This window comes from Mesoplodon bidens (genome assembly GCF_964165515.1).
Source record: "Mesoplodon bidens genome assembly, chromosome: 18".
NCBI classification, from domain to species: domain Eukaryota; kingdom Metazoa; phylum Chordata; class Mammalia; order Artiodactyla; family Ziphiidae; genus Mesoplodon; species Mesoplodon bidens.
In genome coordinates this window covers 18,996,452-19,010,064 of record NC_138175.1, presented here as the reverse complement: position 1 = coordinate 19,010,064, position 13,613 = coordinate 18,996,452, and the positions used below count along the sequence as shown (strand labels likewise).

The 13,613-nt window shown below is 50.4% G+C and overlaps 1 protein-coding gene across 1 annotated transcript in view; it reads left to right on the top strand.

Annotated features, from left to right (window-relative positions):
• Positions 1-13,613, top strand: part of PRMT7 (protein arginine methyltransferase 7) — a 46,636-nt gene that overhangs the window by 32,336 nt on the left and 687 nt on the right. Inside the window, exons 8-15 of the mRNA XM_081217762.1 lie at positions 3,135-3,262; positions 3,675-3,810; positions 4,812-4,895; positions 5,285-5,332; positions 6,007-6,096; positions 9,758-9,919; positions 11,232-11,306; positions 12,652-12,812. Of these exons, the coding sequence (XP_081073888.1) occupies positions 3,135-3,262; positions 3,675-3,810; positions 4,812-4,895; positions 5,285-5,332; positions 6,007-6,096; positions 9,758-9,919; positions 11,232-11,306; positions 12,652-12,812 (884 nt within the window). The remainder of the gene's footprint in view (positions 1-3,134; positions 3,263-3,674; positions 3,811-4,811; positions 4,896-5,284; positions 5,333-6,006; positions 6,097-9,757; positions 9,920-11,231; positions 11,307-12,651; positions 12,813-13,613) is intronic.

The following is a 13,613-nucleotide window of genomic DNA, read 5'->3' as shown; positions in this document are numbered from 1 at the left end:
AGGCCACAGCAGTGAGAGGCCTGCGTACCGGAAAAAATATATATATATATATATTTTTTTTCTTAATTAATTTTATTTATTTATTTATTTTTCGGCTGCGTTGGGTCTTCATTGCTGCGCACGGGCTTTCTCTAGTTGAGGCGAGCGGGGGCTACTCTTTATTGCAGTGCGCTGGCTTCTCACTGCAATGGCTTCTCTTGTTGCAGAGCATGGGCTCTAGGCGCGTGGCCTTCAGTAGTTGTGGCTCGCAGGCTCTAGAGCGCGGGCTCAGTAGTTGTGGCACATGGGCTTAGTTGCTCTGTGGCACATGGGATCTTCCCGGACCAGGGCTTGAACCCGTGTCCCCTGCATTGGTAAGTGGATACTTTTTTTTTTTTTCCGGTATGCGGGCTTCTCACCGCTGGGGCCTCTCCTGTTGCAGAGCACAGGCTCCGGACGTGCAGGCTCAGCGGCCATGGCTCACAGGCCCAGCCACCCCACGGCACGTGGGATCCTCCCGGACTGGGGCACGAACCCGCTTCCCCTGCATCGGCAGGCAGACTCTCAACCACTGTGCCACCAGGGAAGCCCGGCAGGTGGATTCTTAACCACTGCGCCATTAGGGAAGTCCAAGAACCATGCAGATTTAAACTGCAGTGAAATACTGTTTTTCATGTATTAGTGAATAAAGTTCAGAGTCTGCACACTGTTGGTGGAGCCGTGGGGCAGTGCAGGAGGGTGATCACCGGAGTGTTGTGGAGTGCAGCAAGGCCCACAGTCTGTCAGGAGGGGAAGTGACGCCCCTTCTAGGCATTTAGGCTCTGGATGGAGCTGCATATGTGTAGAATGACATGTGTGCCAGGATACTCACTGCAGCCCTGATTAAATAGAAAAGACTGGAACAACCTAGAGGCCACCAGCAGGGACTGGCCAAGTCCATTTTCCTGCACCCATGCAGAGGGTGAGGTGGCTGTCTCTGCACTGATGTGGAACAGTCTCAAGGACAGATCAAGTGAAACAATGAGAGGCGCAGAACAGTGTGTGCTGTGCCAGCGTTGGCGTTATTAAAAATAAGAATATATGTGTTTATCAGCCTTTATGTGTGGTACATGTATGCAAGGGTGTCTTGGGAAGAATTCACAGAAATTGGTAAAAATGGTTGCTTCTGGGAAGGGAGCTGGAGGTTAGGGGTGGAAAGGAAACTTATTTTTCACTCCATGACCCTTTTATATCTTTTGAGTTTTCTCTCATGTGCATGTATTATCTACCCCTCTGTACACAAACACAAGGGAAGAAAGTGGGAAAGGTGCTTCAGGACCAAGGAATCAAACGTTCCCTCCACCTGGGAGGCCTTGGGCACTGTCCTCTGTGTGTTTTGACTTCCTGTTCCCACTTGCTGGGCACTGGCTTTGCTTTGATTGCTCAGCTGCTGGTTCTGGGTGTATAAATGGTGACTTCAGGGAAGACCTTAGCATCTCATCCTGCTCCCTGAGTTACTGCTTAGGCCAAAGGGTCATGACTGCTGTGCAATTTCAGTCAGTCCTCCTGCGCCCTTGAGCTGCCCCGGCTCCACTCTGCATAGCCTCAGTCCTCCGTAGGCTGAGAGCGTGTGTGGGGTGTGGGGCGTGGGGGGGGGTGTGTGTGGGTGTGTGTGGGGGGGGTCAGAATTCTCCCACAGAATTGAGGTTGGCACTGGGCTGCTTTCTTCCTCTCTAGGAATGTGGTGATTGCAAAATTAGCATAAGAATTTCATTAAAATGTTAATACTTCTCATTTGTATATCTTCAAAGTGCTTCTATGTGTATTTTCTCCTTGAATCCTCATATAAGACATGCTGGGTAACCACTCAGAGCCGGGCCCAATGAAGGGAGCAGGGCCTCAGGTGTAGGCAGCCTTGGTGGGTGCTTGTCCCCAGGTGTCCTGACTGTGGGGCTTGTGTCCTTCCTCTACCAGTGGTGACTTTTGGACTGTTTGGAATTTGAAGAGCTGCTAATGAATCTCCCTCATGACTTCACTAAACTGCTTTTGATCAGCCTCAGACAGTGGATTCTGGCTATCATAGCTCTTTAGCTGGTGTGGGAGGCTGGTGTGTGGGAGGGACATGGTGACAGGAAGCACTGTGGGAGCCCGGGAGGGGTCAGGGAGGCATAGTAAAGAATGAATAACAGGTTTTAGAGGATCTTTTTTTCCCTCCTTGTTAGTGTTTATTTTTTCCAGAATGTATCTGGTTAGATTTAAATTTTCTAGCTTTTACATTCAAATAGACATCTTAGATATATGGGAATGTCATTCACCTGTCTCTAAGTTAAGTTCAAGATCAGGTAGTATAGAATGTGTTGACTGAAAAAAAAAAAAAAAAAAACACAGTGTGAGAGTTGTGACTTAACTTTATTTGAAGCCAGATGAGGACTGTAGCCTGGGAGACAGCTTCTCAGCTCTGAGGAGCTACTCTGAAGAGGTGTGGGTGGGGGCAGGAGGTCAGTATAGGTATGATTTTAGTGGAGGGGAGATACTTGCAATCAAGTACACATTTTGGCAGAAGGTTCCTGCTAGTCACGAGAAGGTTACTGCTAGTCACGACTGTCACTGTTAATGAATTTAGTGTTTTTCTAGATATGAGAAGACACACACACACACACACGCGCGCGCGCACGCGTGGCAGAGGCTGGAGTCCCCTCCCCTGAGCCCACCTTGAAGACCACTGCCCTAGGCCACATTCTGTCTTTCTGAAGCCAGCAGTGTTCCAGCAAGATTTTGAACCTTTAGCCTCTCTGACTTGAGGATTTTCTTCTTTATCTCTTTGGCCATAGTAGCTATCTATAGTCCACACAGTGGTTTCCCTGCAAATTGATTTTTTTTTTTTTTTTTTTGCGGTATGCGGGCCTCTCACTGTTGTGGCCTCTCCCATTGCAGAGCACAGGCTCCAGACGTGCAGGCCCAGCATCCATGGCTCATGGGCCCAGCTGCTCCACGGCATGTGGGATCTTCCCGGACCGGGGCACGAACCCGTGTCCCCTGCATTGGCAGGCAGACTCTCAACCACTGCGCCACCAGGGAAGCCCTGCAAATTGATTTTTGAATTGGGTTTTGGCCCCCGGATTAGATGCATTGCTCTTGTTGCAGCTTGGTGATAGCTGATTCTCTTCCTGTTTCAGTGGCGGGACCACTGGATGCAGTGTGTGTACTTCCTGCCAGAAGAGGAGCCCGTTGTCCAGGGCTCAGCCCTCTGCCTGGTAGCCCACCACGACGACTACTGTGTGTGGTACAGCCTCCAGAGGACCAGGTGTGCCCCGAGCCTCACTGGGTGGGACATTAGGCTTGTGACACTGTGCCTTTATATAAATTCCCTGTACGGACCCTGTAGAGGTTTGAGTGGGCACATTTGTATCTGAACAGAATAAGAGTGAAAGTTTGTGACTGGGTATTTCAGTGCCTGTTTGTGTGTACTCAGAAGAGGCTGCCCCAGTGGCAGGACCCCCATTTGGAGCAGATATATATGAGAAGCCTTGAATTGGAGGGCCCTCCAACCTCTAACGCCCACTCTACAGCCAGTGCCTAGACTCTTGCCCCCTAGAGGACCATGCGTGTGTCCCCTCTCCATCTCGATTTCCCCGGGGCAGGTCCCTGTGCCGTGCCTTCATGCTCGCTGGTGCCTAGCAGGTCATCACCCTGTGTCTGTTCATTTCCTGGCCCAGCCCCGAAAAGGATGGGAGAGCCCACCCAGCACGCCCTGTGTGTGACTGCCAGGCTCACCTGCTCTGGAACCGGCCTCGGTTTGGAGAGATCAATGATCAGAACAGAACTGATCAATACGTCCAGGCCCTGAGGACGGTAAGTGTCCAGCCCCTTAGGTGGTTGTAGGCCAGGAGAGGTTTGTCCCATGGACCTGACCGAGCTCATTGCTCACTTATGATTAGCTGGTTTTATTTTCTGTGCTCCCTTCTCTGTCCATGAGTGGCTTCAGCTGGCTCCTTCTGGGCGGGTATTCGGGCAGAGGCCAGGGAGCTTGTTTCTGGACTACCTGAGGGCTTGTTCTCTGCTCTTCTATGGGAGCCTCTTCCTGGCCCCTGCCTTCCCTCTGGACACTTTGCCTTTATGGTCACCAGCAATTCCTTTGCGTGATCCTTGTGGATTCAGCCACCTCATTATTCCTCTCATCTCCTGCTTCCTTTCTAAAATTTTCTAGAATGTAAATTTTGTCATGTAACTCTCCTGAAAGACCTTTGCTCCCTGCTACCTGTAGAAGGGGTCTCTCAGCCTGGGGACCACACACAAGGTTTAGATGGGGGTCTCTGGACCCCTTGGCGTCATATGCAGAAAAATATGTGTGCGTGTATGCACATGCATGCATTTTTTGGGGGAGGGAGGGTCCCAACCATCCTAAGTTTCTCTCAGAGGGATCTGTTGACCCATAAAGGCATTCCTGCTTTGGGGAGTCATTTGATGTGCCCACAGCTTTCTGTGCTGTGACCAGGTAGGGAAGAGACCTGTGGTCATGGATTGGGAGGTTGCCTCTGATAAACAGGGCAGCCCTTCAGCTGGGCCTTCTAGGACGGCTTGAGGACAGTCTTTCCTGATGGTGGGGAGAGGTGAGGGAGGTGGGTGTGTTGGAGTGGGGTGCTGGTTACCACCTGGGCCTGGAAGGCAGGTATGACTGATGTTAGGGCATAGGAAGATCCAGCCGGGCCGTGTAGGGGATGGAGTGAGGAGGAGATCAAGATTGACTAATCACAGAGTGAGTTGGGTCAGATGGGAGACGTTCCTGTCAGTTTGTCAACAGGAATTGCTTGACATGGTAAGAAAATCTGTGCTGAGGTTGTTCTTTCCTGCAGGTGCTTAAGCCGGACAGCGTCTGCCTGTGCGTCAGCGATGGCAGTCTGCTCTCCATGCTGGCCCATCACCTTGGGGCAGAGCAGGTACTGGACGTGTGCCTTCTACCAGGTTCCTGACAGCCACTCCTGAGTTCGGGTGTCACGTGGTCTGGGTACACAGTTTTGTGACTAAAGCTCTTTCCAGTGCAGCTGCCACATATGTGGCAGGCGTGCTTGCGTTGGTAGCTGAGGGGTTGTTGCCTCGTGCGCGGGCAGGAGTCAGGCTATAGCTGTTGCCCCATCGCCACAGCTCCGGAGTCTGAGTCTGCCGCCTCGCTAGGCTCAGCGCAGAATGTTGTACTGTCCCAGGGGGATAATGAGCACAGGTAGAGTTAGTTAGATGTTGTCCTCTGCCTTGGAGTTGCATTTTAATCTTTGTTTTCTTTCTCTGTTAAGTGCATCTCCTACAACTAATAGCATGGTATCCTCTTCAGGTATTTACGATAGAGAATTCAGCAGCTTCTCATAGACTGATGAAAAAAGTAAGTGATAATTGTTGTTACTGAAGTAATGAGGGGACCTGTGGGGCCTGCCTTCCTGAGTCTGGGATTGATTGCTTTGAAGCAGTGCTGGTACCAAGGGAACTGGGAGGAGTAGCAGCTGCCAGTGAAGTTCTTGTGACTCCTGAGTCGAGAGCTGGCCTGGAGGTCTTCTAGGGCTGTCATTGAATAGCAGTGAGCGTTTAGACTCTACTTTGTTTCTTGTGGCTGAAGAAGTGTAGGCTTCTCTCCTCACTTCACATAAAACGAAAAAAACTAAAGTCTTCGTGGTGATAGAACTGAATTTGAGATTTGTTTCTGGGGCACCAGCGCCCACGGAGTCACTGCTCACAGACTGACCTGACTGGTTGGTTCTGTGACAGTGTTTCTTCTCCTGGCCAGTGATTCCCTCTCTGAGGGATAACCTACCTCCACCAGAACTACAAGCCTACAGCTAAGTCTTGCCAATGTGCCTGCAAGAGAAATTTCTTTTGCTCTTACAACATTTTGCTCCTGATCTCATCTGAGGTCTGTAGGAGGCCTTTGGATGGGAGAAGTTATGCAAAGCAGCTGGAAGTGGTGCTCCAGAACTGTTTGGCCAGAGAACTGCACACAAATAAAGCAACTGAGATGTTCTTTTTCTGGACAAAAACAATAATTTTGTTTTTCTCTCTAAGATCTTCAAGGCTAACCACTTGGAAGATAAAATTAATATAATAGAGAAACGGCCTGAATTATTAACACCTGCAGACTTGGAGGGTAAAAAGGTAAGTAGTGAGTGCCCTGCGTTTGCTCTGGACAGCACAGCTCTGAGACAGCCCGACTGCCCCCTTCTCCGGACCTCACCGTGTCCCCCCCAGTCACTCACCAGCTAAGGACTCACCGCTGTTGAGGGTGTGGTGAGGTTTGCAGAGATGCCTGCTGAGCAAATACTTGCACAGCTCTCAAGTGGCTAATGGCTGCTCCTTCAGCAACGGCAGACGGGCTCTGCTGGGAGCGACTTCGGCACATCGTGTCCCCTCCCTTTTCCCTTCACAGCACTGCTGTGCACGCTTCCGCCTCCCATCTGTTCCTCAGTCCCCCGTGTGCCTCCGAAACTGCTCCCCGCCCTCAGTAACCTTAGCTGCTAGACACGGTCTCCCTGCCGCTTCATCTCCCTGGCTTCCTGCACCCTCACAACAGGGGCCTCTCCCTCCTCGACATACTTCTCTTTAGGCCCTTAAGGGGCTGCCTTTCCAGGGTTTCCTCTTCTCTTCCTGGCTGCTCCTTCTCAGCCCTTCATCGGTCTCTCTTCCTTCACTTGATCCTTCCCTGCAGGTGTCCTTGGTGCTCTCTCCTCGCCTGTCCTCTCTTCCATTGCATCTCCTCTCGGGACCATCACATCCCTTCCCAAGTGGGAATCGTGGGTGTCCAGGCCGGGTCTTCAAATCTCACATATCCCACAGGCCCTTCAAGCTGGAACCTGTCATCTTTCTTGCCACCCTTTTTTTTAACCCCTTTATTGAGATATAATTGACATACCATAAAGTTAACCCATTTCAAGTGTACAATTTGAAGATTTTTTAGTAAGTATACAGAATTATATAACTGTCACACTGTCTAGTTTTAGAACTTCCATCACCCAGCCCCTAGCCCCAGGCAGCCACTGATGTGGTTTCTGTCTCTGTAAATTTGCCTTTTCTTGGCATTTCATGTGAGTGGAATAATACAATATGTGGTCTTTTGTGTCTGGCTTATTTCACTGTTCATGGCTGAAAGGTTCATCCGTGTTGTAGAATGTGTCAGTATTTTGTTCCTTTTCAATGCTGAGTAGTATTCCAGGGTATGGCTGTGTGATATTTGGTTTACCCATTCACTTGTTGGTGGACATTTGGATTGTTTCCAGTTTTTGACTATTATGAATAATGCTACTGTGAGCATGGGTATGTTAAGTCTTTGTGAGGGTTTGTGTTTTCGGTTCCCTTAGATACCTAGGCTTGGAATTGCTGGGTTGTGTGATATTTTTGTTTAACTTTTTTTTTTTTTTTGGCTGCACCCTATGGCTTGTGGGATATTAGTTCCCTGACCAGGGATTGGACCTGGGCCCTCAGCAGTGAAAGTGCTGAGTCCTAACCACTGGACCGCCAGGGAATTCACTGTTTAACTTTTAAATAAACTATTAAACTGTTATCCAAAGCTGGTATACCATTTTACATCCCAACCAGTAATGTATGAGGGTTCCAGTTTCTCCATATCTTTACCAACACTTCATATTGTCTCTCTTTCTTTTTTTAGCATAGCCATTTTAGTGGGTGTGTCGTGATGTCTCGTAGTTTTGATTTGTGTTTGCCTAATGACTAATAATGTTGAACACCTTTTCATGTGCTTATTAGCTATTCTATATCTTGTTTAGTGAAATATCTATTTAAGCCTTTTGCCTGTTTTCCTCCCATGCCTTTTTTTTAAGAACAGCTTTCTTAGATATGGTTCATGCAGCAAAGAAATTTAAAGTGTACAGTTCAGTGATTTAGTATATTCATAAGATTATGCAACCATCACCACAATCAATTTTAGAACATTTTCATCACCCAGAAAGAAACTCCTTGCCCATTAGCAGTCACTCCCTGTTTATCCCCAACCTCCCAGCCCTAGGCAGCCACTAGCCTGTTTTCCTTCTGTATGGATGTGCCAATTCTGGACATTTCATATAAATGGAATCATGCAACGTATAGTCCTTCGTAGGTGGCTTCTTCCAAAGTTCATTCATGTTACAGCATAAGTCAATGCTTCATTTCTTTTTGCTGCTGAATACTACTCCACTGTATGGCTATACCACATTTTATTTGTCTGTACTGATGGACATTTATTTATCCATATTGATGGAGAGTTGATGGACATTTGGGTGGTTTCTCCTTTTTGGCTACCATGAAGGATGCTGCTCTGATCATTCGTGTACAAGTTGCTCTTTCTTTCCCTTATAGATGAGGATTAAAACGATATTTAGGGAATTCTCTGGTGGTCCAAAGGTTAGGACTCCATGCTTCCACTGCAGGGAGCATGAGTTCAGTCCCTGGTTGGGCAACTAAGATCCCACAAGCCGCACGGCACGGCCCCAAAAAAAAAGAGAAAGAAAGAAAATTTAACTTCTGAAAGCCATTGATATGGTGCACTGGCTAGAATCCCAGTCACTGTTGAGTAGAAGTGGTGAGAGCGGGCATTCTTGCCTCAGTGTTGGGGGGAGCAGGGAATACACAGGGCCAGCCCCTTTCTGTTTTCATTGTTTCCTTCTGCATCTCTGTCATCTCAACCAGGAACCCATGCGTCATCTTGGACTGGCCCTGTCCTTGATGCCTGTCTGCTTGGGCCCAGCCCTGGGTGGTCTGGCTGCTCAGCATCTGCTGTCTGGTTCTCCTCCCTTTGACACAGACTCCCCACTCCTTGCCTGGACTGTAGCAGTGCTCGCCCAAGTCATGTCCTGTCCCCAGCTCCACCTGCAGGTAGCCTCACTACTTCCTACATACTTTGGGGATCTTTCTTTTTTCTTTTTTTCGCCACACTGTGCGACTTGTGGGATCTCTCAGTTCCCCAGTCAGGGATTGAACGTGGGCCACAGCAGTGAAAGCCCAGAATCCTAACCACTAGGCCACCAGGGAACTTCTGAGGGATCTTTCTAAAGCACATTCCTTCTCATATTAAACCCTGATTAAAGCTTTTCGTGATCCCCTCTTGCCTCCAGGGCAGAGTCCAGTCCCCTTTACCTGTCATCAGCTGCCTTTGGTGACCTGGCCTCTCTCCACCTCTGTGGCCTTGCCCTTTACCGTCCTAGCCCACCTGCTCGTCTGACAAGCTCCCCAAAGGGCCATGCTCTCTTTCACATCCCTGCTTTTGCTTCTGCCCATCCCTCCTCCTTTGCTTTTCTGTCTCCTGTTCATGCATTTATTCATCTAATCAGCAAACCTTCACTGACCATCTGCTCTGGGCCAGGTGCTGTGCTGGGAATACTGTGCCTGCCACTTCTCTGTCCCTACTTCTGTGGTCTCCGAGCCTGGTGAAGGAGACAGACTAGCGCTGATAATAAACTGTCATGATAAGGCTTTGAGTAGGGTTTACAGGATGCCATCCTGGAAGCCCTTCCCTACGCTCTTACCTCTAGAGTCTCTCCACGAGCCCCTTCCTTGCTTCTGTCCGAGCTTACTGCACTCTCTGAGGACGGCTCCCAGCCTTGTCTGCTACCCCTTCCACTCTGCACTCCTGAGGGCAGGGCTCACGTCTGTTTCTCATCTTTGTATCCTCAAGGGCAGGTGCAGACCTTGACATGCTTGTTGACTGACTGAGTGACCGAGTGGGTGAGTGAATGAGTGAATGTGCCTGTGAAACTTGTAACCTGTCCTTTACTCCTCAGCCGAATCCTTCTGACGCCATGGTCCTGCTTCTTGCTCTGATCGCCAGGTTTCTCTCCTCCTGGGTGAGCCGTTCTTCACCACCAGCCTGCTTCCGTGGCACAACTTGTACTTCTGGTATGTACGGACTGCTGTGGACAGGCACCTGGCGCCTGGCGCTGTGGTGATGCCCCAGGCTGCCTCGCTGCACATGATGGTCGTGGAGTTCAGGGTAGGCCACCCAGAAGTTTTCGGGCGGGGGGTGGGGGGACCTTGTTTTCTTGTAAAGACTTTGGATGCAGATGGATCAACTAGGGTCTTAATAGTTTGGGCCTCTGTTTTTCTGTGTCATCACACTGCAGGGCTGAATAGAAGAGGCTTGCCTTTGTAAAAATGAAGTAATTTGGCACATGAAATGGAAATGGCTGTGTGTTGTCCTTTTACAATTATGGCTTATCAGACTAATTCTAAAATATGAATGAAGAGTTTCAGAAGATAAGCTGTGCAGCTTGCTCTGCTCTCAGTAAGAGCTGAGGCTCCAGTTCTGTTACCTTACCTCACGCAGCCCGTGCCGCGCTGGGCCAAGGGGCCTGCCCCCCGCTTTCTATTAATAAAGTGACTGTTCTGGCAAAAAAAAAAGAGAGAGCTGAGGCTCCCGTTGTTAAAAGCATTTTGAGATGGCGAGTCGCTTCTTTATGCGAGAAAAATTGAAAAGCTTCATTTTAATTTTCTCATCAAAGCAGAACCACAGTCACAAAGTCATTTTGGCAAAGGCATTTTTTATTAAAAGGATTTTGAAATGCTTTTAACCTGAAATGTAGCGTGAACGTCATTTGAGATTTCTTTGATAAGAACGACTTTATCCATTGGTAGCTTAGTGGTTCCATCACTTAATTTTCTGGGCATTTCTTTTGTGTTATTGATTCACTTCATCAGATTCCATGTAAATTCTGGTTTTCATGGCCAAAGAGGGAATGTGGAGAATGATACTGTTCCTAGGCATACGTCCAAGAGACAGAGGATGCAACGTTGACTGGCCTGAGTGCACCTCTGGTCCCCTCCTGGGATCCTGTCCTCACACTTTCTTTATAGGCGTAGAGCCTCGAGAACTGGTTGATAGAGCTCTTCCCAATGAACCGGTGTTCAGGATGGACAAGGAGGGAGTTAGAGACACTATCCTGGTAGCTCTGGCCAATTGTCCCTCATAGGAGAGAGCTTGGGATCATGGGGGGCTTTACAGGTTTGAGGAACCATCCTGGGTCTTTGGTGTCTTCTGGGTCCCTTCAACTGTGGACGTTTCTTCCAGGCCTGCGGGAGCAGCAAGATGTGCCTCAGGTTTGGACCTGGGGCAGCCCCCCAGCCTGACCTCACTTACCCTTCCTGCTCTTGTCACCACACTTCTGTGTGCCTGGGTGGGCGTGGACATCTCTGTGCTGTCCCACAGAACCCTTGGCGTGCCTGCCCACCCACCCCCATTGGGTGAGTGCGGATGTTGGTGTGCCCTGGCTGGGTGGGTGTCAGTGAAGGCTGTGCCTTCCTTACAGGACCTGTGGAGGATCCGGAGCCCCTGTGGTGACTGTGAAGGCTTCAATGTGCACATCATGGATGATATGATTAAGGTAGGCAGGGCCACAGCTCCCACCCACAGTGTCCCACCCACCCACTCCACATGGCCATAGGCTTCTGATGGGGACATGTGGCTTCCATGGAGGGACCTGGGTTGGGCAGTGCGGGCAGCGTGCAGAGAGCTCCTCTGTTGGGGGCAGCGAGGGCAGGTGTATCTGTTCTACTTGGTTCACCATGAGCATGAACCTGAGAGCCATTGGGTCTCCAAGTCTGGCTGGTATTAGGCCATTCTAGGCCCTGGGCTGGAACCCCTGAATCAGAATTTTGGGTTGGGGCCCATCCACCACCAGGCCACTGGAACCATTCCTGCCAATGTCAGCAGCTTGTTCTCTTTTCGGACGGTCTCCCTAGAAGGCAATTTTGGCAACCTTCTGAGCCAGCTATTTTCATTTTGGGGACTCTATTCCAGGGGAAAGTGCTAGAGCATGGAGGGAGGTGGGATGTGGAAGGAGGGTCCTGCAGGGTTATTTGTACGTCAGTAGGGGATGGAGTCAGCCACCAGGGTCTGCATCTCCCAGAACCCAGAGCAGCCATGAAAGTGCCAGCGATATTTGGCTCAGCCAGGGTGGATGTGAAGAGTCATGAGCCCCGTTAGAAGGGCAGGGCAGGGAGCACCATCCCATTTTTATGTATTAAGAAAATTCACACGTGTAATAACTATAAATGGAAAGTAACCTTTAAAAATTGTGTATAATATTAAAATTTTTTTAATAATATAAATTTATTTATTTATTTATTTATGGCTGTGTTGGGTCTTCGTTGCTGCACACGGGCCTTCTCTAGTTGCAGCGAGCAGGGCCTACTCTTCGTTGCGGTGCACGGGCTTCTCGTTGCGGTGGCTTCTCTTATTGCAGAGCACAGGCTCTAGGCGCGTGGGCTTCAGTAGTTGTGGCTTCCGGGCTCAGTAGTTGTGGCTTGGCGGCTCTGGAGCGCAGGCTCAGTAGTTGTGGCGCACGGGCTTAGTTGCTCCGCGGCATGTGGGATCTTCCCGGACCAGGAATCGAACCCTGCATCGGCAGGCAGATTCTTAACCACTGCACCACCAGGGAATTCCCAGTCATCCAGTTTTAAAAGGGAGATAATGAAGCTTAGAGTGACTCACCGAGGAAACGGCTTGTGAGTGGTGGCAGGAACAGAAGCCAGCTGGTCGGGCCAGGCACCTGTGGTCTTTTGTGAGGACCCACTGCCCCACGTGACCGTGGCAATTACCCTGAGGGACCAGGGCCATGGAGGTTAGGGGCCACTGGCATAGATAAACTCTGGAGACGAGGACATGGCCTTGTTCCCTGGCCACCTGGCTTTGTCTCTGCACACCCCTGCCTCCTCTTCCCTTCTCAGCACGCCCTCGACTTCAGGGAGAGCAAGGAGGCCGAGCCCCACCCGCTGTGGGAGTACCCATGCCGCAGCCGCTCCGAGCCCCAGCAGATCCTGACCTTTGATTTTCGGCAGCCAGTCCCCCCGCAGCCTGTCTGTGCTGAGGGTGCCATCGAGCTGAGGAGGTGAGTGTGGGCTCCGAGGTGGGGGGAGTGGGGGAAGTGGCAGGGTTGTTTTCTCATAGTTATTGCCCGAGTGGCTAAGCACTTACATTGGCCACTTTCATGTGGGTGGGATGGCTGTCCTTGTCTCAGCCTTGCCCTTCCTGAAGTGGCCCTGAGTGAATAGTGGGTCCCCACAGCTTCTGGGTGGGGAGAGCGAGCCACAGTGGGCTCTCTCAGATCCTCCCACATCTGAGGCTTCCTTTGAGCTAAGCAGCATGTTACACACAGCTGCAGAGAAATGTGAACTTGGTTGCTATGGTTACCCATTAGCTCCTATTCCTGAACTCTCCTGGGAATTAAAGCAGGTTAGGAATTGGCAGGGGCTGTCGTTGTGATGCATGGTCAGGCCCATCCAGCTCCAGCTCTCGCTCCCTTCATGGGGAGGGGCTGCTTCTTCCTGGAGGAAGAACTTTCTTCTAACTGGCTGGAGGCCGTGAGCCCAGAACGCCTCTGGGCTCCTGTGGCAAGGGCGAGGCAGGGCAGTTGCCCATCTGTCCCCGCCACCCAGAGTATGTGGGAGAGAGCTTCTAGACGTTGACGCCTGGACTCCTCTCTGAGCCTTCTGAGCCAAACCTTTCTCTGACCTCAGGCCGAGGAGGCTGGTCCGGCAGCAAGCTGGCCCTGCCCCAGGGTTACTCTGAGTATTTGGCCAGGCTGTGGGGAGTTAGTGGGAGCTTTGGGTTGTGGCTCTTCTTGCTCAACATTTTACTGAGTTGCCTTTAGTCAGGTGGAGCGTTAGGAGCCTCCTAACTGGGCAGGATG